This window comes from Stegostoma tigrinum, chromosome 26 (genome assembly GCF_030684315.1).
Source record: "Stegostoma tigrinum isolate sSteTig4 chromosome 26, sSteTig4.hap1, whole genome shotgun sequence".
Taxonomy (NCBI): domain Eukaryota; kingdom Metazoa; phylum Chordata; class Chondrichthyes; order Orectolobiformes; family Stegostomatidae; genus Stegostoma; species Stegostoma tigrinum.
Genome location: NC_081379.1, coordinates 18,002,541 through 18,029,856, shown reverse-complemented (window position 1 = coordinate 18,029,856; position 27,316 = coordinate 18,002,541). Strand labels below are relative to the sequence as shown.

Here is a 27,316-nt window from a genome sequence, read left to right as displayed (position 1 = left end):
CACTGTATTTGCTGAGGAGAGAGAGGTATCAGAGACGGTATTTGCTGATCCCACTGTGGCCTCCTCTACACCAGAGAAACCAAGCAGAGGCTTCGGGACCGCTTTGTGGAACACCTACGCTCAGTTCACAACAAACAACTGCACCTCCCAGTCACGAACCATTTCAATGCCCCCTCCCACTCCTCGGATGGCATGTCCATCCTGGGCTTCTTGCATTGCCACAATGATGCCACCCGAAGGCTGCAGGAATAGCATCTCATATTTTGGTTGGGAACCCTGCAGCCCAAGGGTATCATTGTGGACTTCATAAGCTTCAAAATCTCCCCTCCCGCAACCGCATGCCAAAACCAGCCCGGCTCGTCCCCACCTATCTAACCTTTCGTCCCACCTCAAGCCCGGCCCTCATCTCCTATCCACTAGACACATCCTGCCTCCTTGACCTGTCTGTACTCCCTGGACTGACCTATTCCCTCCCTAACTCCCCATCTAAACTCACATTTACTGGTTCTAGCCCCGCCTCTTTGACCTGTCTGTCTCCTTTCCACCTATCTTCTCCTTTATCCATCTTCTATCCACCTCACCCCTCTCTCCCGATTTATTTCAGAATCTCCTTCCACTCCCCAATTTCTGAAGAAGGATCTAGAACCGAAACATCAGCTTTCCTGCTCCTCTGATGCTGCTTGGCCTGCTGTGTTCATCCAGCTCTACACCATGTTATCTATGATAAAAGCTCCCTTTGAAAGGCTGCTACACTATTTCAAGCAGTGGCTAACCAAGGTTAAACTCGGGGCAGGGATGAAAAGTTAGTTGGGTTTAAATCGAGACTACAAGTTTTTAACTGGGGCAAGGTAAATTTCATAAAACCTGAGAAGCAATTTGGCTGAGGGGGACTGGACAGGATTGCTAAAGGATAAATCAGTGGTAAACCAGTGGGAAGCAATAAAAAGTGAGATCCTTACAACGCAAAGCAGACATGTTCCCTCCAAAAATAAGAATGGTCCTGTCAACTCTAGTTTCCTACGGTTGTCTAGAAAAGTGCAGGGGGAGATTAAACAGAAAATCAAGCTTATGATAGTCACAAAAAACTCAAAATTGTAGGTAGAGTACAGGAGCATAGAAAGTACAGGGATCAAGTGAAAAAAATAAGGAAATCAAAGAGGGGGGGGCTTGAAAAAAATATGAGCCAGACAAAGGAAAAGACAGATGTTTTACCAGAATTTAAATAGCAAAAGAACAGTTAAGGAAAAAGTGGGACCAATCAGAGATAAAGAAGGGAACTTGTGTGAAAATGCAGAAAATATGGGTAGAATTTTACTTAAACATTTTGCCTCCATATTCAAAAAGGAAAGGGATGTTAGTAATCCAAGAAGAATAGAGTGAAACATTGGACAAAATAATCATAATGAGAGAGAAAATGTCAGGGGAGTTCGAATCCTTGAATTTGGATAAGTTTCCAGGGTCAGATGGATTGTTCCCTAGGATTTCGAATGAGGTCAGGGAAGAAATAGTTGATGTTCTGATGACTATTTTCTAATCTTCACCGGACACAGTGAAGTAGTTGATGACTAGAGGAATGTAAATATGGTTCTGTTGTTTAAAAAGGGTACAAAGGAAATGCCAAACAGTTTGTCTTACTTTAATGATGGGCAAACTGGTGGAATCAAACTTGAGAATTCGGATAAACTGTCATTGAGAAAGGTTTAGACTACTCAAGGTAGTTGGCAAGGCTTTGCTTAAAGGAGGTCATGCCTAAAACTTTGATGAATTTTTTTGAGGATCCATGAGGGTAATGCAGAGAATGTTATCTATACGGATTTTAGTAAGACAGTCGACAAGATCCCAAATTGAAGACTGGTCAAAAAAAAAGCTCATGGAATGCTAGGTAATTTGTCAAATTAGATCCTAGTTTGCTTAGTAGCAGTAAACAAAGTAAGGGTCAATGGCTCCCCTTATAAATAGAAAGCTGTTTCAAGTGGTGTTCCACAGGGCTCAACGTTGGGACTCCTGCTGTTTGAACAATTTGGACTTGAACATGAGAGGCGTAATTGAGAAATGTGCATATGACGCAAGAAAAGGCTGATTAGTAGATACTGTAGAGGGTAACTATGAGCTCCAAAATGATTCAGAAATGTTGTTAAGAGCATGAAGGAAAGTGGTTGATGGAGTTTTGTACTCTGATAAATGTGAGGTAAAGCATTTATGGAGGTCAAACAGTAAAAGGCAATATACGGAGATGGGTAGATGAAGTGAGAGGAGTTGGCACGTAAGTGCACAAGTCCGTAAATATAGCAGTACAGGTTGAAATGCTTGTAAAAGAAGGCATATAGTATGCTGTCCTTCAATGGCAGAGATATAGGTTACAGAAGTGCAATATAATGATGAAACTGTATAAGACATTGGTGAGCCCATAACTGGAATACTGGCCACAGTTCCGGTCACCACATTACAGGAAAGATGTAAGTGCTCTAGAACGAGTGCGGAGAGGGGATACTAGAATGTTGCCAGGGCTGGGGATTTGTAGCTACTGCTTTGAACTTGCCTGTAGATCCCTTGAAGTCAAACACTTAAATTGAAAAGTCATACTTCAGAAAGCCACAGCTGTACAAAGAGCAGGGGGCCCTCAACCAAGTGAGCCATGTTATGTTGGCTCATGTTCAGAGGGACAAAAAAGAAACATGGCAGCAAGGGAGCCTTTGCAAAAAAACAAACTGATTAGGCAAAACCCAGTTTCAGAGTTTTAAATGGTACTTTTTCCAGGAATCTTTCAGAATCGATACTTCTTAAGAATAATATTATTAGTCCATACTTGAGCCAAAGATTAGCACAAAGAAAAAAGTGAAGGAAATTAAAGTTTGGTTTTTAATGAAAAATTTGATAAAAGAAACAGTAACAAGTCATTTAAAATTGTCACCGAGATAGTGAGGAAAGGAAATAATTTATTTATGCAAAATAGCAGGATTTTTTTTGCATCACAGAGTGGTTGGAGACAGGTCCCATTTCATCATTTAAGGAAAATATAAGAGGCAGAGAAAGATGCAGGGCTAAAAGCAGTCCAACAGCCAAACTGCCTTCTCTGTTGTAAACCTACATTGTTATTCCTCAACAACTCTCACATTTTTGGAAAAAAAAACTAGAATTTCATTGCAATGCACTTTGGGGATGGAGGAAAAGAGAACGAAAAAGGAGGTTAATAATCTTAGCACACATTGTGTAAAATGAGAGTTGCAAGAATTCATAGGTTAATCATAGTTCATTCTTGCAAGTTAGAATATATTACAACCATTATGCAGTTTAGCAGCAAATCAAAAATGAACTGCCATAACGCTGCTAAATCATCCATAAGCCCCATTAAAAAGCATACCAGTGCCAGAAATAAGGCTCAATTCATCAATTCAGTTGTGCATATGCAAAGTGGGGGGAACAAATTGCAGAAGGTCTGCTTTACTAATGAGACCCATCAGATTATTGTGAATTACAAAAGAGAATAAAGAAGTGTCCTCTAAATGAAGGCTTACTCTTCTGACCCAAAGAAAATAGTTGGGAGGTTTAGGAAGCAATCACGCAAAAGGTCAACTAAATGTCTTTACTGGCACATTTGGAGATAATGAGGATCATGGTGAATGATCTGACACTGCTAAATATGGGTATGAGTGCCAACTGTCTTACATTCATGAAAATGCCTACCTAAAGTGGTTGTATGTGTCAGCCATGCTTTGCTTGAGCAGTTTCACAAAAGAGTATTATTGACCTGAATGTAACTAGTATCTTGCCTGAAGTAAAACAGAAGAAAGATATAATGAGAATATTTCAGAGCTATTCAATGGACTAGAAAAGGCTGTCCTGCTCAGTAGCAGCCAGGAAGATAATTCACTAATTATCCGTCTGAACAGACTGAATTGGCTGTACAAGCGGAGTCACTGATTTTCCATCTAAGCTAGCAACAAATACAGGGTTGCATGACCTTTGCCTCTCTGCATATAATGACATCAGAAGCAACGGAGATGAAAATATCCTTCATGACTGGAATTACAGTAGCTTAAAACAGAGAATAGCCTTTCCTTTCTTTAATGAGATCATTATTGACATAATAGGTTGGGTAACTTTGCAAGGTATGCTGGATTTTAAAGTTTGTGGACATACTAATTGTTCTGGTTTATGGAATGAAAAATCAGAAAGTAGCTGTGGCAATAAATTTCGTTTTCATCATATCATCATGTTCAAAACAAGGTCTGTGCTCAAGTCAAAAGCAACAAAGTAACACATATTGTAACAACAGAACTATTTGAAGAATGCTATCTATGAACTTATCTTTGGTCTTTTAGTGCAGAAACGAGGCAGGTTTAAGAGGTAATCAATATTATCACAGTGTCATGTGTTTATCACTAGAAATATTGATCAATTAAAGTGGGTATCAGCCCAGATGGAACATTTTTGAGGGATTAGTGGCTTTAGGAATTCACACAGATAATATACTATTTATAAATAGTGGAAAATAAAACAAAATGAAGTAAATCAGAACGGACAGAATATTGCCAAATGGTGTTTCCAATTCTATAGGCCGATGATAAAATGGAGAATCAATTTTGTTTGTAATTTATATAAGTGATTTGGATGAGAATTTAGGAGGGATAGTTAGGAAGTTACCAAATTGGTGGTGCTGTGGAGAGTGAAGAAGGTTATCTAAGTTTACAAAGAGATCTTGATCAATTGGGGCGATGGGCTGAGGAGGGGCAGATGCATTTTAATTTGGATAAATGCTAGGTACTGCTTTTTGGGAAAACAAGCAGGGATAAGACTTATATAGTGAATGGTAGGGCCCTGGGTAGTGTTGTCGAACAGATAGACCAAGGATTTCAGATACATAGTTCTTTAAAATTTGCATTACAGGTAGACAGGGTGGTTAAGAAGACATTTAGCATGCCTGCCTTCATTGTTCAGACCATCAAGTATTGGAGGTGAGCCATCATGTTAGGGTGGTACAGGGCATTGGGAGGCCAATTTTGGGTACTATGTGCAGTTCTGATCACCCTGCTATGGGAAGGATATTATTAAATTGGAACGGGGTTGGAAAAGATTTACCAGGATGTTGCCAGGACTGGAGATTTTGATTTATAAGGGTAAGCTGGGACTTTTTTCCACTAGAGCATAGGAAGTTGAGGGTGACTTTATAAGAGTTTTATAAAATCATGAGGGACACAGAAAAAGTGAATAGCAAAGATGGGGGCGTTCAAATTTAGGGGCATATTTTTAAGTTGAGAGCAGAACGATTTAAAAGGATCTGAGTTGCAACTTTTTCACACAGAGGGTGGTTTGTATGTGGAGTCAACTGTCAGATGAAGTGGTACATCCAGGTGCAGTTACAATATTTAAAAGACATTTAGACAGGTACATGAAGAGGAAAGGTTTCGTGTGATATGGGCCAAATGCAGAAAGCAGGACTAGTTTAGTTCAGGAAACTTGGTCAGCATGGACTAGTTGGACTGAAGGGTCTGTTTCTGTGCTGTATGACTATATAACTCCAGGAATCAAATCACATGTTCCCTTGCATAAAATGCACGAGATAAATGAAAATGTTTACCTTCCCGTTGGGAAGTGTCATGATTTAAGAGCTGTCTGCTCCGTGCACAGCATGTGGCATTGGTGATATTTGAAGAGGAAACCTCAGGCTTATAATTTGGCAAGTAATTTGGAATATCTCTCAGGCATACTCTTACTGACGTTGTTGTAACATTGACTATTAGATTTATGGTTTAATGTGCAATCAAAATGGTCAGAGGAATACATTTAGCAAAGTGGAGAAAGTTACTTTCATTGATGTTCAAAGATAAAATTATTATTCCTTACCAGAAACTAAACCTCACTAAATTGCAGACTGATTCTATTTCTCTAAAAAAAGATAACAACCTTCCCCTTGCTATCAGTCCAAGATTTTGAAATTACTTCCAATCATCTCTTACAAAATCACACAAAGCAAAGTGACATCCGGGTCAATTTTTCCTCAAGTGCAAATCATTGCAGTGATGCTTCTCTATTGTTCTAACACACCTGAAAATGGTCCATTAATATTGCAGAAGCTGAACAAAAACAGCTCATTCCATAGCTGCCTGCTGGAAGTAGTCACATCTCTTTGGTTCACTGCCACTGTTTGCCCATAAATTCTCAGTTCCAGCTGCATGCACACTTGTAAATTATACATTATGTCCTCAGGGGTTTTTGCACCGCACCATACAGTTACTTTATTACTTCCATTGTAATATTAAAAAAGAATTGACATCTGTGAGGTTTCATTTCTTCTTTCCATGCTGCTTTAATTTTCTTTTTACACCTGGCTGTGTACATTGGATGAATGCTAAAAATGGGATGGAAGTGTTCAATGGAATTCATTTCTATATTAACCTTCAACAAACAACTAATCAAGAAAGGAGTATTTTACTGAGAGTAATTTTCTCCTAGGCAATTTTTTGGAACACTTAATTCTGACAACTTGAGTTAGATCAGGGTTGATTAGTATTACATAATAACACAAGCTGGCACTGTACTTTTTATTAAGGACGTACAAGTCAGTCTTCTATACACCAGAAATAGTGATGTTACAAGTTAATAATTCTCTGTGAATTCGGTCACAAATCCTGATATTGCTAATTGCCACACTTTAGTACAATGCAGTCACAAGTACCTTTACCACAAACAGCAACGTCTGCCCATGCTTGGTCAAGACAGATCAATGTCGTCATTGGCAGGTAAGTATACCGATGTTCAGAAAGCTGGTTGATGGCATCTTGTCAGTAATGGGAAATCAGGGAACAATGACTTTTGATTACCCTCAATGCATTGTTTCTTTTAGTACCACATAAAACATTACACGCTGTGCTGGGTGCTTCTGAAGAACTATGCAGAGTAAGAGCTCGTCAGGCACTCACAAATCTTAATAATGTTATTTGAGCCTGCTGTTGCTGTTTTGAGAGAGTTAACCTTTGCTTACAGATGTATGGACCAGCATTTCCTTTTTTTTGAGACAATGTGAAGGGGGGTGGGGAAGTGTAAAAACAGGAGGTACTTCTGCTTGGCAGCCAGTCGAGACTTCTCACGCAATTGCATTCTTCTCAGCTCACTGTATATCCGTGTATGGGCAAAATGCTAAATTTCATGAGCTGGCGGGAAGTTCTGACACCACCAGGAGCTCCAGGTTCCAAACGCCAGGCACAAATTTTAAAACACACCCAAGCCAGCAGTTCACTTTCTGAAACCAAGGAGCATCACTCAACTCTGTCTCATCAAACCCTCCCAACCCCAGAGATGTCAGGCAGAAAGTGGACCCTTTGCTTCAGCAATTCCTTCCTAGACGTTCTCCTGAAGGCTCTCCAAAGAGAAGGGAGGTTCTGTTTCCTTTGGATGGCAACAAAACACCATCCTGACTGATGAAGGTAGCCTGGGCAGGGGTGTCTGTGGAGATCAGCAGCAATGAGTTTCATGGATCTCCTATGAATCTGCTACTAGATAAATGACCTGCGACACTCTGCCAACATATGCATCACTGCCTACTCAGTGCTTCATGCTCTTATTCCCAGGAGCTGGCACTGCAAAAGACAACCACACAAGAAGTTGGTGCCAGACATTCTTTCACATGATTCATGTACACTCAACGTCTGTCACTTCATTGCAACTACCAATGTTCTCACACTTTTGCCAAGGTTCACACCTGAAAGGAACCTTAATCTTCAACAGGTCGTGTATCAACAGGTCAATAACCCTTCATCATAACCACAAGAACATATACATAGAATCACAGAATCCCTACAATGCAGAAAGAGGAGATTCAGCCTATTGAGTCTGCACTGACCCTCCAAAGAGAATCTCAACTAGACCCAAGCCCCCACCTTATTCACAAACCCAACATTTACCCTGGTTAATCCAAATAACCTCCATATCCTTTGGCACTTTGGGAAATTTAGCACGGCCAATCCATCCAATCTGTACATCTCAGATGTGGGAGGAAATCGGGGCACCCAGAGGAAACCCACGCAGACACAGGGAGAATGTGACACAGACAGCCACCCAAGGCTGGAACTGAACCCAGGTCGCTGGTACTATGAGACAGCAGAGCTAACAACTGGGCCTTCATGCCGCCCAATTCTGATAGCTTATTGCCAAAACCTTGCATGAAATAGGTACACGAATATAAAGATAGCTTTTTAAGTTTATTTAAGTTTAGTCCTCCTTTTCTATTCAGTCCTGCTTGCCTGCTGCAGCCAGGCTTGCTTGCATCAGCCAACGTGACTGGCTTGCTGGGGCAGACTTGTTGAGCCCATCAAGCTTTAGCCTGACTCTAGAAGCCTTAAAAAAAACATATGACAGACTTTCACAATGGTCAGCATCATTAGCAACAACTCAGGTAGTGAAGCAATATGTGTCCATATGCAGCCAGACAATATCAAGGTTGGGCTGAAAAGTGGGAAACATGTTTGTGACACCCAAGTGCTAAGCAATGACTATCTCCAACAGAAAAGAATATAACCATTGTTCTTATCTATTTACTGGCATTACCATTAGTGTACTGAATTCCCCACTTTCAATATTCTGGGGGTTGCCATTGGACAGAAAGTGAACAGGAACATTCAAATAAATACAAGATACAAGTGCAGGTCAAAGGCTAGAAAGACTCCAGTGAGCAATTCACCACTTATCTTCCGAAAGCCTATCACCGTTCCACTATCGCTGGGTCAAAACTCCTTTCCGAACAGTACAATGAATGTCCCAACACCCCAAGCTCCACTACAGCATATCAACTTGCCAATTCGCCAATACCCTCTCCAGGGAGTTAGGGGTGGGGGAATCATTATTGGCACAGCCAACTATGCCCACATCCATTGTTCCCTCTAAGCTCTGTTCAACATCCCCACACATGCCAGTGTGCCAACACATTGACTTCCACGTGCCTCGGGGTGAAAACACTCGCAGAATGTAGCTCACATCCCATGAATGAGTATCTTAACAAAAGCTACGTCTACATGTGATTTATGTAACACACTCCTGACCAGCCAACCTCATGCAATCCTCTAAACTTGAGATCATTCAAAACTCCGTGATAGTTATTGCACAAACATCAAAGTCCTCTCTACCAAATAAAAACCAAAAGAACTGCAGATGCTGTAAATCAACACTTCGCCTGCACTTCCTAGAATCTAGTCTACTGTATTCACTGCTCACAATGTGGTCTCCTCTACATTGGAGAAACAAAGCGTAGACTTGGCGACCGCTTCGCAGAATATCTACGTTCTTCTCGCAAAAAAGACCCTGAACTACCTGTTGCCTGCCACTTCAATACATCACCCCTGCTCCCTGGCCAACATCTGTGTCTCTGGCTTGCTGCAGTATTCCAGTGAAGCTCAACGCAAGCTGGAGGAACAACACCTCATTTTCCGCCTGGTGACCCTACAGCCCTCCGGACTCAATATTGAGTTCAATAATTTTAGGGCCTAAACTCTCCCATGTCTCAGCCCCGACCCAACACACCACACCTTGTTACCACACAGCCTGCCACTCCACATCCCCTGTTGTTAGTCACTAACAGTCCCCATTAACAAGTACTCACCCTCCCAGCCTGATTGTTAGCAACTCTTTTGTCTGTCCAACTGTCTTTCTCTCTCGTTGGGCTCTATGCTATTGTTTACTCCCAACCCGACACACCTCCCTATTTTCTGCATATAAACTGACATTTCCCCAGCCACCATCAGTTCTGAGGAAGGGTCACTGGACCCGAAATGTTAACTCTTTTTTCTCCTTCACAGACGCTACCAGACCTGCTGAGCTTTTCCAGCAACTTTGTTTTTGTTCCTTTCTACCAATTTTCTGTTTGCTAATTTACCTGACTGGCTCACAGTCATTTAATATACCAATTTTACAATTCTCATCCCTGTTTCAAGTCCCTCCGTGTTCTCACCCTTCCCCTTTGCTGAATACCTTTTTACCCTACAATCCTCAAAGGCATCTGTGCTCTTTCAACTCCAGCCTCCCTTCAATGTTGATTTTAACCGTTCCACCTTTTGCACCTCCAGCCACCAAGGCACTAAGATTTGGAATTGTCCCACTGAACACTGTGTGTTTCTATATCTCTAAGATTCTCCTCATGACCTAATTCTTCAACCAATCTTTTTGTTATCTGCTGAAGTGGCTTGGTGTCAAATCTCACTGGTTAATTCTCCGGTGACCAGAAACATAACTCTGTTTCTCACTTCATAGATGCTGCTAAATCTACTGCCTTAGCCAATTAGCATCGAATTGCCAAGGAATCAGCCCCACCTTTCCCTTATTTTATGAATTCTAGAGTCATAAAGATGTACAACATGGAAAATGACCCTTCGGTCTCACTCATCCATGCCGACCAGGTGTTCTAAATTGATCCAGTCCCACTTTCCAACATTGATCCATATCCCTCTAAACCCTTCCTATTCACATGCCCATCCAGAGGCCTTTTAAATGTTGTCATTGTAACAGCATCCACCACTTCCTCTGGCAGCTCATTCCATACAGACACCAATCTGTGTGAAGAGGTTGTCTCTTAGGTCCCTTTTAAATCCTCCCCCTCTCACCATAAACCTATGCCCTCTAGTTCTGGACTCCCCTACCCTGGGGGAAAGACCATGGCTATTCACCCTATCTATGACCCTCATGATTTTAGTAACCTCTATAAAGGTAACCTCTCAGCCTCCAACAGGGGAAAATAGCTGCAATCTATTCGGCCTCTCCCTATAGCTCAAACTCTCCAACCCTGGCAACATCTTTACAAATATTTTTTGAAACCTTTCAAATTTCACAACATCCTTCCTATAGCAGGAGGACCAGAAGTGAATGCAGTATTCCAAAAGTGGCCTAAACAATGTCCTGTAAAGCCACAACATGACCTCCCAACTTCTATACTCAATGCACTGACCAATAAAAGCAAGCATACCAAACACCACCTTCACTATCCTGTCTACCTGGGACTCCACTTTCAAGGAACTATGAGCCTGCACACCAAGCTCTCTTTGTTCATCAAAACTCCCATGTTGTGATCATTTGAAATTCATCATTCTTGAATTTATACTTCTGAGTGCAAGACAAAACATTTTTCCCATATCTCTCTTTTCAGCATTATTTGTTCATTCACAAAGTGCTACCAAACGACATATAATTTTATTGATTGGTTTCTGCCTTTCGCCGTGGACTAGTGTGCTTAATGGACACTTACCTGCTGGATTGATGAGAAGACAAGATGCATATGGAACAATAATCCTGAAGTTTAAAAGACTGATGAGTTCTTTTAAATAACAATATATTTCTAGGATACTGGTACATAAAATAAATAAAGTTTTCAAGATTTTGTCGTACTTTTCCAATAAGTAGGCTCTCTACCACAGAGATTAAGTGTTCAGCTGAAAAATATTTGATTTTGAGTTCTTATTATGCAAAAGCTCCGTCAAGGAGGCGAGCAAACAAGACTGTCTGGTCCTCCTCCTGATTTTAAATTTGTTGTTGGGTGTCGGTGAAAATGATAATGCAGTACAATTTGTCCATTTCTAGGAGTCCAAGGGCAATTAGGATCGACCATGTAGTGGGGAATTATAGTTACATTGAGGGGTGTTTGGTTCCCTTCCCTGAAAGATATTTGTGAACAGGTGCACCAAATTACACTCCAACAAGGAAGATGCTTTTCTCCCAAACCCAAGATTTCAGAAGACAGAATGTTTCAATATAAGTGGTTACTGAGACATAGAATAAATCCTTATGATAAGAAAGCAAAAATGGAATTGGTAAAGTTCGGAGAAAGTGGATGTTGCCACAAGGAAGGTACAAGGAAGTCAGACAGACAGCTCTATTTCTTCAGCTTTCAGGTTAATGTCAATCAACACTCCTTTTCAATTGTTTGAGGTTCTTCACCCTGTGTTATTTCACCAAGAATGACACTAATTCCTTCAGGTCAAGTTAAAAATAGAGAATATGAATGAGCTACCTTCCACTTATGGTATTGAAAGAACAGCAGAGAAGGTCACTATGGATATGCTGCCATAGTTTGGGATTCCTGATTAAGGAACTATCTTCAGGCTCACACTGTTAGTACAGAGGTAACAAAGTTAACAATTGCTCTAGATCATTATCTTTGTTTCTGTTAAATATAATTTTGAGTGGATATAATAAATCATGCATTAAAAACAGGTACCGATCTAACAATAGGTGAATTATAAATTACTTAGAACAAAATATGTACTGCATCCTTTACAGACACAATTATTTGCAACGTTTAACATTGGATTTAACCTTGGATCAGTGATATCATTTATCTATGGGCCAATAAATCAAAAATTCCAGCCAAAATATAAATTTGAAGATGTTGGCCTGAATTTACATTCCTAGATTTCAGGATAACAAGAGTGAGGAAAATTCCCAGCTCCACAAATGTGACACTGGAAGAAGTATTGTGAAAATCTGGATTTCATTCAGGTGAGTGGGTACTGAGTGAAAGGATGCACAATGTTTAGAGACTGTAGGGTATGGAGACAGGTTTCGCAAAAAGGCTCTGGCACTTTGTCCCATTATTTGAATACATTTTTTAAAAATACCGCCAGCCCGTCACCTCTCATATCAGCCCTCCTCCGTCCCATTACTTACCTCCCTCCCCACATACACACACTCCCAACACCCCAACTACACCAACTAATCCTCCCTCCCCACCCTTATTCTTTTATAGCCCGTGTCATTTTCGTGCTAATTCGTGCCAACCTATGCCCTCCACCTATCCCTTGGCCACTTGCAGACTTTTTAGCCATCATGACAAATTCATGCCACCTTGTGTCAACATACACCGTCTGCCACAGCCTTCCATTTTTTTTGAGACAATGAAGTGTGGAGCTGGATGAACACAGAAGACCAAGCAACATCTTAGGAGCACAAAAGCTGATGTTTTGGGCCTAGGCCCTTCATCAGAAAAGGGGGAGAGGGAGGGGGAGAGGGAGAGGGTTCTGAAATAAATAGGGCGAGAGGGGGAGGTGGATCGAAGATGGATAGAGGAGGAGATGGGTGGAGAGGAGACAGACAAGTTAAAGAGGTGGGGATGGAGCCAGTAGAGGTAAGTGTAGGTGGGGAGGTAGGGAGGGGATAAGTCAGTCCGGGGAGGGCGGACAGGTCAAGGGGGCGGAATGAGGTTAGTAGGTAGGAAATGGGCGTGCGGCTTGAGGTAGGAGGAGGGGATAGGTGAGAGGAAGAACAGATTAGGGAGGCGGGGACGGGCTGGGGTGGCTTTGGGATGCAGTGGGGGGAGGGGAGATTTTGAAGCTTGTGAAGTCCACATTGATACTATTGGGCTGCAGAGTTCCCAAGCGGAATATGAGTTGCTGTTCCTGCAACCTTCGGGTGGCATCATTGTGGCACTGCAGGAGGCCCAGGATGGTCATGTCATCTAAGGAATGGCAGGGGGAGTTGAAATGGTTTACGACTGGGAGGTGCAGTTGTTTCTTTTTGTCTACTTTGCCTCAGGCCACACCCTTGCTGCGATTCCATAAAGTTATTAACTGGCTATTGATTATTTCATTATTTCAACATAAGAGCTTCAGCCTCTTGAGCCTGCTCCACCATTTAATATAATCGTTGTTGATCAAAAATGCTCCTAATGATAAAAAGCCATTGACTACATGTAACATACGTGGATCCTTTATAACAAGTATTTGAATTCATAGAGCCACTTCAAAAAAATTTAGAAATGCCTGGAGCTGTCAATTAAACTGAGAACTGACAGGTACCTTATGTTTTAATGATTCATGTGAAATCCTTCATGCAGTATTAATCCTGCTGTACAACCCTCAGGATTAGGTCACTTTACAGAATGAAGTAGCAAGGACCACATTTTTTAAATTTTCTGCCAACTTTTTTTTCTCTCCCCAAAAACTTACAAAACAGGAGATTTAACTGCCTTATCAACTTAACGGTTTCATTTCACAGAACTCTTCAGCACCCTGTTTACTGCTTCATTAAGCCTCGCTGTTAAAATGAATTTATAAACATATTCTTCACAATTTTGTCTACTTGAAAAGGCATCCTACCTCTCCCTATAGACCATGTGCCCTCTCCCAAAGTGTCTTAGAATCATAACTAAAAAGGTACTGTACTATTATGAAGGAGTACTCAACCTTTCCCAGGATTCTTCTAAGTTTAGAGCTTCTCCTACCAGGTCTAAGGTTCACTAATTAGGTTTTTGAATTTCAACTAACAAAGATCAGAGCTGATGGTATCAGAGATAATGGGAACTGCAGATGCTGGAGATTCCAAGATAATAAAATGTGAGGCTGGATGTACACAGCAGGCCAAGCAGCATCTCAGGAGCACAAAAGCTGACGTTTCGGGCCTAGACCCTTCATCAGAGACTAAGGGTCTAGGCCCGAAACGTCAGCTTTTGTGCTCCTGGGGTGCTGCTTGGCCTGCTGTGTTCATCCAGCCTCACATTTTATTATCTCAGAGCTGATGGTGATGACTGTACTTCAACATGTTCAGTTGCCTCTGTGAACTGTGGCTGTAATAAAAAACAGAAACTGCCCCTCACATTCCCCGTGAAAATGCTGCGAACTGGGTTTGGTGGTGGGATTTCCAGATTTACCTCTTGACCACCATTTTCACTAAGAAGGAAAGCTAATCAGTTTGCGTGAAAATTCAGGGCATAATTTTGGTTGGCACTAAAATACAACATTTAAGAATGGATTCATAGCTGAAAGTAATGCCTATTAGATGAGGTGCGAATGTTTATCCTCCCAGGAAAATGTGGAAGATTCAATTACACTATTCAAAGGAGAATAGCGGGAATTATCCTGAAGTCTTGGACCATATTTCTGCTTTGGTTGACATCACTTCAATGATTGTTGGATCTTGTTAAGGTGCAAAAGCCCATATTTGTCTATGATATGATACTGACTACATTTTGAAAGTGATCCACTTGATGAAGTGCTTCGTAAGGTCCTGAAGACAAGCATGCAGCTTAATTGTACACATGGTTTGGTAACAGCCAGACTGATGACTATAGATATTTGTCTCAACATGGAAGGCAATGCTAACTTTAAGAACAAATTTAGTCTCAAAGTGCCCACTCCTCCATCATGCTGCAACAAGGAAAATGAACGCTGCTGGATACGTCAAATGAAACACTTGAGGCCCTCAGAAGTTCAGAATCTAAAGCCTGTGAATTTCAACATCCTTGTAGAATAAACTGAATGTGTAAGAGACTTAAACAAAAATGAACACTAATTGGAGCCAACTCAGAACCAGTACCCAACAATTCTGTGACAAGAAGGCCTTGTTGAAGTCAAAATCATACCATTATAAAAATGAGTGGGCCACAGATTAATCCTCAGGAAGGTTTATCTTATGGGAGCTCCTTGACTTACTTAATGTATCTTCTGCCAACATTTGGGAGAGTGATGCCTAAAACTCATGGTTTGCAACAGCAAAATTTGGCATAGTGAAGTTTAACTGTAATCGCTTCAATTTCCGGAGATCTCTAACTGTCACATCACACTAAAACCTCACTAAAAAATTGGGTTGTTAGCTCTGTCCATTCTCAAAGCAGTAGCTCTTTTTGACTGATGGCAATATGTAATTTAAAAAAAATCCCCGACCGAAAAAGATTCCTACTTACCAAGATTAGAGGAGGCCCGTCCTTCTGCTGCACGATCCTTCAGGTTCTCTGCAATATTCAATTGTTGCTCATGGTACTGCTTTGCTCTCTCCAAATCCTGCATGCATCGCGCTGCATGACCCAGCCCTGCATATGCTCTCATTTCAATTGCCTTCTCATCTAGGTCCTGTGCTAATTCCAGCACATGGTTATGATAGGACATTGCTTTGTCAAAGTTCCTCCTGTAGTGATAGGCACTGCCGAGGTTACTGTAAGCCCGTGCTTCCTCTCGCTTGTTGCCCAGTTCCTTTGCAATTCTGAGGTGCTGTTCATGACACTGTACTGCATTTTCAAAGTCACCCATTGCTATGTAAACAGCTCCCATATTGCCTAGCTCTCTGGCTTCCGAGAGTTCGTCTTTGGATTGTTTAGCAAGAAGGACACACTGTTTGTGACTGGCCAGTGCATTTGGGTAGTCTCCGATAGCTGTGTAGACATGACCAAGGCTGCTCAGTGCTGAAGAGGCTGCCTGAAATGTAGGAAAATAAATTATGTTTTAAACATGGAAGTACATTTTAAGCAAAAGTTTCTTATTCATTACTATAAGCAACCAAGAAGCAAGCCAGTCTGGTACCAAAACATGAAAATGCAAAGCTTATTTTCACTAAGACAATATAATAAAATCACTCAAATTCTTGCTTCAGACTTTGAAGATAATTGAAAAAGGAAGTTGAGGGTGTATGTGTGAATGGTACATTCACACTCCAATATGCATTCCAAATAACTACGGTTGGTTCTGATATAATGTGATAGTTCCGTTCTCGTGCGATCTCCCATTATAAGAAAATTATGCAATAACCGCACAATTTCAGCTAATGGGGCTGGAATTGCTTTATAGCCAACACAGGTAAGGGAAGTTCACATTCTACAAATAACGGTCTAAATTCTTCACTCACATCAAAGCCAAATCGCATTAAAGAATCGTTACAGCAGAACCAACTGTATTTTTAAAATGTACACTGCTCAGGTCCAGCTGAAAGTTTGTGGGAGTTACTCCCCACTTAGGGAGAAACAGGATGCTTCTTTGTAAATGAGAATCTAAGTAACAGTTTTCAAACTGGGGTTTACATATCTTACAGCAAAGGGCTTCAATGCTTTGACACCATAGGTGCCTAACATGTAGATCAAGAAGCCTCATGTTCCAGATATAAAGTCTAAATAAACATTTCCTGTGAATTGCACATATCAACAGGTACAGATGGTGACTGATCAAATTCAAATGTAGGGTTTGTTGGTTTAATCCCTATTCAAACAGAACAAACTAGTAAGAAAGATACATGAACAAAAGAATAGAAGCTACATAATCTTTACGGGTCAGTATACAGGACAAAAGGCTACATGTGCACTACGCATCAGTGCCTAAGAAGTCTGCAAAGTCTGTAGCCTGGAGCCTGGAGCTGGGTGTATTCTAGATCATGATCAGTATCCATAAACTGTATATTTCACTGTTATCCTCTTTTGTTTTCGAAGAAGAGAGCTTTTAGCAAATTAATTATTTTGTATATATTTGCAAAAACTGAACCACTTAGTTGAGATTAGGGGGTAATAGGCCCAGATCAACATTTGAAAGATCCCTTGATTGAGAGAAAATTACCACAGGAAGATGAATACTTTTGGAGCCAAGAGTTATCATTTAATCTTCCCAAAAAAGGAATATTTCTGTCTGGTTTGGAAAACTAAAAACTCGGCTGCACCATTGATGACCATCAAAACTAGACTGTAACTAATTTTAAGCTGAACTGCAAGGTTTAAGACCTTGATGATGCTGTTGCATGTTGAGAAGGATTAGGGAGGAGAGTCCTTGTATCGGCAGTTGAACACTACCATTCACATGCCATCTGTTGATCACTTGCAAAGCACTAGAGGCTCCAGTGGTTTCCAGTTTCTTAAGTGTCTATTGTCAAAGTGGCCCTACAGTCTTAGTTGCATCAGTCTGTGTAATAATAGAACAGATGACTACATGGCAGAAATACCAGTTTAACAAGTGTTACATGGAAGACAAACACTTTTAGCATTGAAGCCTTCAGATAAATGTGTTCAGTATCCAAATTAAGCCATAAATTAAGCCATTTCTAATTCACCGCATTGAAACAACGCAAAAAGACTGTTCTCATGACCTTCCATTCTAACATTTGCAAAGTACTCTGACCATATTATAGCTTTAAAAGGTGCACATTGTCCTTTTTTTGAAGAATGGACTTAAGACAGAGGTGACCAGCTGTATATGTAAATACAATCATGTAAACAGCTTGAGAGGCATTGGGACTTTTTTAAAAGTTGGAACAATAGAAGCAGCCTGAATGGGTGGAGTCAAGTTCTCTCAGACCTAGCATTTTTAGTTTTAATTCTTCAGCAGTAGTTGTTGCTGAGATCTTGAAATTGAGTTTGGAAGCTGCAGTACATCTCTCCCTGCCTCTCTCTGACTCTGAGTTATCTCTTGATTCTTTTCTTCCTGGACTGGAGAATTACCTGTGAGATAATCTACTTTACTGATTTTGCCTTTGCCAAGGGTTTGTTTATAGGACGCTACTATATTGGAACTGTTTCTATTTAGTAGTTAACCAGTCTATTATTCTGTTAAGTTTTCCAATAGAGTCAGTTTATTCTAATTTCTTTTCTCTTTTGCTGTATTTGTTAATGTGTATGAATGAAGTGTGTTTTACTTCAAATCTGGTAGTTTGACCAATCAAATTGTATCCGGAATGCAACATCTGGCACTTGCCTTTAAACTAAGAAAAAGTTAGTGTCTAGACTGTCTTCTTAATTTGAGGGAGTTTGGTCTGGTCCATAACAACTCCAACTTTATAATCATTTCTACTTAATGGGATTTCCAGTCCATGCTTAGTAATTAAATGTCGAAAATCTACATCCAAGCATAAACACCATCCAATCACCCTTTGAAAATATTCAGTGCATTGTCAGTACTCAAAGTCCAAGCACTCAAAAAGTAACAGCACAACTTAGAATTCTAGAATGTTTGGCATAGGCTCATATCAAATTTCTTTTGTTTTGTTAAGATTTAATTGTTGTACTTTATAACAAGGAGCTGATACACCTGTACTTGGCAAAAATTCTAAGATTAGTTCTGAGAAAACAAGGTATATATTTGTCAGATGGATCAGGACTTGAATCAGAGAACAGCAGTTGATGTTTAAATGCTGGCAAGTCTAATGGTGCCATAATTATACTGGTGGTTATGTAGATGGGATATTTGATGCAATACGACAGGCCATATGGCAATACATTGGACTATAACCAATAGGAATATATAAATAATACGTACAGATAAATTCCACAAGACATATACGATATTGCATGAATGAAGCACATTTCTCAGGGATATTTCAAATTCTGTAGCTCCTAAATTTCTCAATTTGCATTGGTCGTGTTGTATTTGGCAGAGCTACTTGGAACATGAATACACTGTACAGTTTCTGGCAAGGGTAAACATTACCTGGGGGGTTGGGGGCTGCAGTAAGTCCCTTTAATTACATGATCCATCATACTAAATGAAACCAGGTGAGTATTGCAGCATGCAAATTCCTATCCTTTAAATGGATCAGTATCCAAGGAAAGAACGGTCACAAATCAGCATTTTAGGAAGAAATAGTTTAAAAGTGATCTTACCCAGCTAATTTTTCACTCTCACTTTCTCCTTCTTAAAAGGTTGTGCCTTTTTCTCATACATAGTTCTATCAGGCCTCTTCCTCACCAATTGACTATATATCTGTGCAAGCCTAGACAGTGAGAATTTACAGCTATTCAATTCTATCCAGCAACACATCAACCACCACCGGTTGTCTTTCTCTACTGAGAAAGCAACCCTACTGTCCAGTAGGATAATGACAACTTTACATTTACTTTGCCATTAGATAGTAGGATCTCATTGTAACATTTCACCTGACAGGCAGCATCTCCAACAGTGCTGACTCCTCACTCGATGTCCACATACACACATGTTGCCAACCAGTCTGCATACAAACATGCACAATTTCTGATACACTGGGGGTGGCGGTGGCAGAGTGGTAATGTCACTGGACCAGCCTGATGTTCTGGAGGAATACTGGGAGAATTTAAATTCAATTCATAAATCTGGAATAGAGAGCTAGTTTCAGGATTGAAGCCATCCACTGTCACAAAAACCAATCTGTTTCACTAACGTCCTTAAAGGAAGGTAATCTACCTGGGAACATATGACTTTCAACGCACAGCAACACGATTGATTCTTAACCAATCTCTGAAATGCCGAATCATGGCACTCAGTTCCAGGTCAATCAGGAATAGGCAGCCATTTTTAGCCTTTTAAGTGACATTAATATTAACTGCACATTGTTTCAATCAATCACTCAGGGATGGAAAGTTACTTAACAATAGTTACAATCTTTTTTCATCCACATATGACTGCATAAACATTAGCTAAGGTGGCAGTCCACCTGCATCAAAAATGTAATGGGTTCAAACCTCACTATGGTCTTCAACATAGATTGCCAGCCACAATTGTATGTAGTACTGAGGAGTCAGCACTGTTGTAGATACTGCCTGACAGGTGAAATTTTAAGAAGAGTTCCTCACAATCTAATGTAGAAGTGAATGTAAAGTTGTCATACCGAGACTCGAAAATTTGAGTTATAAGGCTGGATGAGCTGGGGCATTTTTCCCTGAGGCACAGGAGGCTAAGGGGTGACCTTACAGAGGTTTAAAAAATCATGAGGAGCATAGATAAGGTGAATGGCTGAGGTTTTTAGGGACCTGAAGGGCAACTTTTTCACACAGAGAGTTGTGTGTATATGGAACAATCTGCCAACGTAAATGGTACGAACGAATACAATTATAATATTTAAGAGACATTTGGACAAGTACATAGATAAGACAGGCTTAAAGGATTTTGAACCAAATGCAGGCAAATAAAACTAGTTCAGTTTAGGAAAACTGCTCGGCATGGACGAGTGGGGTCAAAGGTCTGCTTCTGTGCTGTATGACTCCATGACTCTAAGTCATTCACCCTCAAACGTAGCCACAATCAGTCTCACTTGGACATGTGTACCTCATCCCAGTACTGTACTGGCTTCTTCACCATTTTCCATCATCAGGGTTGGTGCCTTCGGCATCTCCGTCAGACTCCTCTCCTTCCTGATCTGAGGAATTAGGTTGCTGGTCCACCCCCTTCTGTTCTAACATCTCACCCCATTGTTGAGTTAAGTTGTGTAGGACGCAAAAACAATCATTATTCTGGAAATCCTGTCCAGCAAGTATTGAAGTGGTCTTCCAGAAGTGTTCAGTCAACAGTTAGTCTTCAGGCAATAGCCTTCAATCTGGTCAGATGAAGCAGAAAACCTGAGCAGAAAATAACCATCTCCAAACATCCACTCCCTCTATCTCTGAAACTCAGTAGCAGCAGTGTACACCATCTACAATATGCACTGCAGAAATTTGCCAAACATCCTAAGGCAGCACCATTCAAACTCATGAACACTTGCATCCAAAAGGCCAAGGGCAGTAGGAAACACCACCACTTGCAAATTCCATTCCAAACCACACACTTTCCAAACTTGGAAACATATCACCGTTCCTTCAATGTTGGCAGGTCAACATCTGGAAGTGCCTCCCTTCCAGTCTTCTAGATTGACCTTTAGCACATGGGCTGCAGCAGCTCAAAAAGCTGCCTGAACAACACATTTTTCTCATGAGCCTAGCAATGAATACTGACCCACCCAATAACACCCACATTCCATTAATTTTTAAGAAGTCTTCTTAGATACTTTCCACTTAGAAATTTTCATTATCAGGACTTCTCTCTCTGCGTGTCATGCCTGGGTTAGCGAGAGCCACCTATATAAATGTTGTCAGAATGCAGATATGAGTCTGTGATGCTGACACAACCAAAACAGAAATGGAAAGTTGGAGATTAGAATTAAGGTACACCAGCCATGATCTCAGTGAATGACAGAGAAGACTCATGGAGATGTATCATCTAATCTTGTTCCTATTTCTGATGTTCGCATGTACTTAGCTTGAATTAATTCAGAAAGGTTCAACTTTTCAGGGTTAGCAACTGGATACATGTATCAAAACAAGTGTGTGGGCTGGTTGATTAAGCAGAAATTCTAGCCTCAGAAAACGAAAAATCACAAGGCAAGATTCGTATAAATGCCAGACTACAAAGCAAACAAAACTAAACCCTCATCTACAAAATGCAACATTTACAACACTCAAATATAAAATGGAAGCACAAATACTGAGCAAATCAGCCTCCTTTCTTTTTTACTGAAAAAAAACTTTAAACTGGCAACTGTCAGACCCTGCTTTTTACATTTCCCCAGCTGGAGGGCTAATTGATATCAAAATTATTGCTCCAGTTCCACTAGCAGCATGTTCTCATCCTCCAGGCCAAAAAAAATGTAAAAGATTTTAGCTGAATTGTTTATACAACCTCTACTTTTTATAATAAATCAAAAAGATGAGCATTGATCCAGAAATTAGAGTGATTGTTGTTAATACTATTATTTGGATGAAACATTAAACAGCAAATCCTTATGCCCTCTCTCTGATAGGTATAAAAGATCAATACTATGATTCTGAAGCGTTCTCTCCCATGTGCTGGCAAGTATTTATTCTACAAACAATACTAAAATGCTATTTTATATGGTAATATATCCTATATATTATAAGTATATCTTATATGTATTTACTTTGTTGGCCGTAATGTGATTCGGGATGTCCTGCAATATGAAGGAGTCATAAGGCTATATAAAAGTAAATTAATTCTTTCTACGTTAGCATTTAAAAACAATTTCAATTGCCCTTAGATTCCAATAAAGTGTAGCTGAAATCTATTTGCGCACTTTCTCTGAAAAGACCTGGCAAAGATGATAGTGCTTCATAGCATTTCAAACATATGATAAAAACTATATTAATAAAAGTTCTTCCCTTATGTTGCATCCTTCATACCCTACGATGATAGTTTGCTGGATTAAATATCATAAAGAATGATTTAATGTTATCTTCATTTCTCTCTGTGTCAATAGCACAAGTGGATGGGCAGTTCCTTCATTTTCAGGTCTTTGCCCATGACAATCCGTCAGTGTTTTATCATTAGAATTTGTAGTTGGTAGTATATATTTTGACATTATCTTGTATCAACAGTAGTGACTTTTTTTTAAATAGTGTTTTTAATGAAGTAAAGCATTTTACAGAAGCTTAGTCAGATAAAATCTGACATTGAGCAACACAACATTATTCTGTTCAGGTAAGAGAGACATTATTTGGTCTGACTTATGAGCTAAGGTACTAAGTTTGCCACTGATTATCCAAGAGGTTAGGATTATCAAACTATATATGGAGACATCACGCAAAATGGGGATGCCAGTTATATACTGGAATGGTCCAGACCATGCTATACATTGCAATAGTCAGGTCTGCACACACTAAAATATTATTGGAACCGTAAGGTAATGAATTACATAAAATGCTCCTTCTCACTTTAAGTCACCACCAAAATTTTCCCATCAATTTATCACCATCGCACTGGTATGTGATAATCAAAAGCTCTCCAAATATGGCTAAGCATCAATTTTTGATTTGAAAAATATGATTTTATAAAGCCCACTTTGCCATGGCAAAATTATCTTCAAATAGTTGGAATTCCTACATGAACTATTTTTAAGTCCTCACACCCCAAAACCCCAACCAAGCAATTTGAGTTGTTTTTGACCAAATCAGTATTCCACAATATACCACCAAAATAGAACCATTCCACAACATGCAGTTAAAATAAAATTGCTTAAAAAGGCATTGACTCCAGTGGTTCACCACCAAAAATGCACATTAGTGGCCAGAAACAACCATAAGCAACATTCAGTTAAGTACAATCATGTTATATGGTGCCTATTCAGCAGCCTACACAAACTTTGAGCAATTAGTTGCGCAACTTTTGAAAGACAAAGCTTTGGTAACCATTGGACATGCCTGTACTGCCTACTGGGGAAGGATAAGTGGGAGAAAACACTCACATCGCAGCCAATTCTGTTCCTAAACTTCAGTCCGTTTCTTTTTTTCATCTATTTTCTGAAATAAATTCTAACTTACCCTGTTTTGTGTATTTAAAGGAATGGTATCCACAAGACAGCATGGTAGAAGAGCATAACCTTGGTGACTTCCATCTACATGTTGCAGGTTGGTTCTTCACAACCACCTTGTATTTATGGCCTTTAGTTCTGGCCTCTTTTCTAGAGAAAAGAGGACCAACTTGTTAAACAAAGATATAACAAGGACGGTTGCAGGCTGGTGTTAGATGTTATACATATCTGCCGATAAAATGCAATCAAGCGTGGCATTTCCTGATAATTCGTTTTGTTAATACCAGTCCGGCTCCTTGTGGTTACCCAAATTCCTGAGAAAAGGGTAGCCCCAGAAGACCCACAAAGTGGTTACACTTGCACTAAGGATAGAAATAATATTTCTAACAAGTTGGTCCTCTTTTCTCTAGAAAAGAGACCAGAACTAGAGGCCATAAATACAAGGTGGTTGTGAAGAACCAATCTGCAACATGTAGATGGAAATCACCAAGTTTACTTTTTAAACTACAGTCATGTCCAGTATCTCTTTTTTGGACTGGTGTGACACTGGCAGTTATACCCATACAGATAAGTGACACTTCTAAGCTTGGTCTGCAAGCAGCCTAGCCCTATCTTCTCTTTACCTTATGTTTTCACATACATCATTCTTAAATGGTTGTCTCAGAGGAGAACACATTGTTTGGCGGGGGCGGGGGAGCGGGGTGTTGGAACAGGTCAATCTGCTTTGTCAGATCCCTATAAGAAGATAAGGCTGAGAAAGTAAATGTGAGCACAATTGCATTGCTAGAATATTACAATCCTGACTTATCAATTGCTAGGTCACCATGTTCATTCATCCCATAAATGAGTTCAACTTCAAAATATCATCAGTGTAACAAATGCTAATAATATGCAAAGTTCCTCATCAATAGATATTAACAAATACCTTAAAAATATCTGAACGTAATCCTTCTATAAAATTTTAACATATAATTTTGGTCAGCCAAAGTTTATCCCCAGCTGCAAGTCACATAATCCACACAAGGAGTTTTGCATTGGCTAATGTAAAGTGAAGGAGACTCCTCTTAGTGACATACCACACTTAGCTAAGTCAAACAAGTTCAAGCATAGGTTGGCAACAAAGGTTTAAAAGTTTCTGAACATTACCAGATTTTAACAAGTTGAACTGTGCGAACTAATGTTAAGTTTTCACTGCTTGCCCAAATACAGCTGTATGGGAAGAATCCAAATGAAAAATTAGACATCTCCTTCAGACCCCGTTAATTAATCGAGCTCATAGGCCAACTACCAAAAATGCTCCAGACGACTTATGTACCTAGCTTACTCAGACATATAATTACTGAGTCTGCCACAGAGAATTGATTAAATTCCCCATCTGCCATCACCAGGCACATCAAGCTGAAGTCAACTTAATCCCAAAAGCTGGGCTACCCTTCAAACAATTGACAGAAAAAACTACTACAAAGTTATTTGTGCTTATTATAAGTTACATTTTCAAAAATGCAAAAAAAAATCAGAGCTATTGGAGTAAGCTGACATAAATACAGTCAGTAAAGTTATTGAGCTTGTTCTTCATGATAAGTTTCATCGCCAATGGATTTTTCCCTTGCATCCATTCAAAATTACCTTGGAAAGGAAAATGAAGAATCTGTATACAAAAGCCAAGAAACCGTGCCAGGTAACCATTTCAACATTTTTATATGCATTCTGCACCCTCAATTAGGCTTTGAGCATTACAAGTGCGCAAACACTCTAGAGCGCAAAATGTAACCAGCCAGAAAATTGTGGACAGAGAGAACCAAAATGAATTGGATTACTGTGCCAATTTTGCACCTTTGTTCCTTGTACTGAATAGCGAACCTACATTTATATACTGGAAAAACAACCATGTGACAGCATAACCTGGATATAATAAGAGTTTAAAAATCTGAAGACCTATACGCAAAATTGGTTTGAACAGGAGTTGCAAAACAATGAACAGATTCACCTCACATTAGCTGTTTTAACAGGTATAGTAGTATGTGTTGACACTAAACATTGGCCATCAAGGACTGAACTTCCTCCATAGTTTTAAATATGGTGCTGTAACTAGCAGTTTAACTTATGAACACCAAAGAGTTTTTTTTTTATAAATCCCTAGCATTTCTCCCCCTTCTGTGGTGTTCTTTACAACTTATTTTTCGCCTCAGCAATGAAAAAGTATCTTAGCTATATTGCTGTATGGGCTGCTTCACTGCAATTGTCTTATACACTTCATGCCTATCACTGTAACAGCTTCAGGTGTACCCATCCTCTCAGCCCATTCTCCATCAAACTACCCATGTAATACTTCCTGCGCCTCATATTTCATTGGGTTGGATTGGAGCTTCAAAGGGTAAGCAGCATTGACTGCATGTATGTGCATCCAAGAGATTGAAACAGAGGGAGAAAGAGTGAGAGTGAGGTGTGTGGGTGCACATGTATATGTAACAGTATTGACTCCAACATGTAGGATGGAGTCAGTCCAAAGTCATTCACATGCCATCCATCATGGACAGGGCACAGTACAAGGTGGAAATGAAAAAATACCTTCTAATTATTTAGTACATCTCTCACTCCTGCATACCAGGCCCCCACACATACAACTAACGCCAAGGTTTTAAATCTCAATTTGTTAATTGCTTATAAAAATACGCATGTTTCAATTAATAGAACATAGAACATAGAACAGTACAGCACAGAACAGGCCCTTCAGCCCACAATGTTGTGCCGACCATTGATCCTCATGTATGCACCCTCAAATTTCTGTGACCATATACATGTCCAGCAGTCTCTTAAATGACCCCAATGACCTTGCTTCCACAACTGCTGCTGGCAACGCATTCCATGCTCTCACAACTCTCTGCGTAAAGAACCTGCCTCTGACATCCCCTCTATACTTTCCACCAACCAGCTTAAAACTATGACCCCTCGTGCTAGCCATTTCTGCCCTGGGAAATAGTCTCTGGCTATCAACTCTATCTATGCCTCTCATTATCTTGTATACCTCAATTAGGTCCCCTCTCCTCCTCCTTTTCTCCAATGAAAAGAGACCGAGCTCAGTCAACCTCTCTTCATAAGATAAGCCCTCCAGTCCAGGCAGCATCCTGGTAAACCTCCTCTGAACCCTCTCCAAAGCATCCACATCTTTCCTATAATAGGGCGCCCAGAACTGGACGCAGTATTCCAAGTGCGGTCTAACCAAAGTTTTATAGAGCTGCAACAAGATCTCACAACTCTTAAACTCAATCCCCCTGTTAATGAAAGCCAAAACACCATATGCTTTCTTAACAACCCTGTCCACTTGGGTGGCCATTTTAAGGGATCTATGTATCTGCACACCAAGATCCCTCTGTTCCTCCACACTGCCAAGAATCCTATCCTTAATCCTGTACTCAGCTTTCAAATTCGACCTTCCAAAATGCATCACCTCGCATTTATCCAGGTTGAACTCCATCTGCCACCTCTCAGCCCATCTCTGCATCCTGTCAATGTCCCGCTGCAGCCTACAACAGCCCTCTATACTGTC

At 40.2% G+C, this 27,316-nt stretch overlaps 1 protein-coding gene across 5 annotated transcripts in view; it reads right to left on the bottom strand.

Annotated features, from left to right (window-relative positions):
* ttc28 (tetratricopeptide repeat domain 28) overlaps positions 1-27,316 on the bottom strand; it is a 705,429-nt gene that overhangs the window by 208,166 nt on the left and 469,947 nt on the right. For all 5 annotated transcript variants that reach the window (XM_048556329.2, XM_048556332.2, XM_048556331.2 and 2 more), the window contains one exon: positions 15,656-16,163. In XM_048556329.2, coding sequence (XP_048412286.1) covers positions 15,656-16,163 — 508 coding nt within the window. The remainder of the gene's footprint in view (positions 1-15,655; positions 16,164-27,316) is intronic.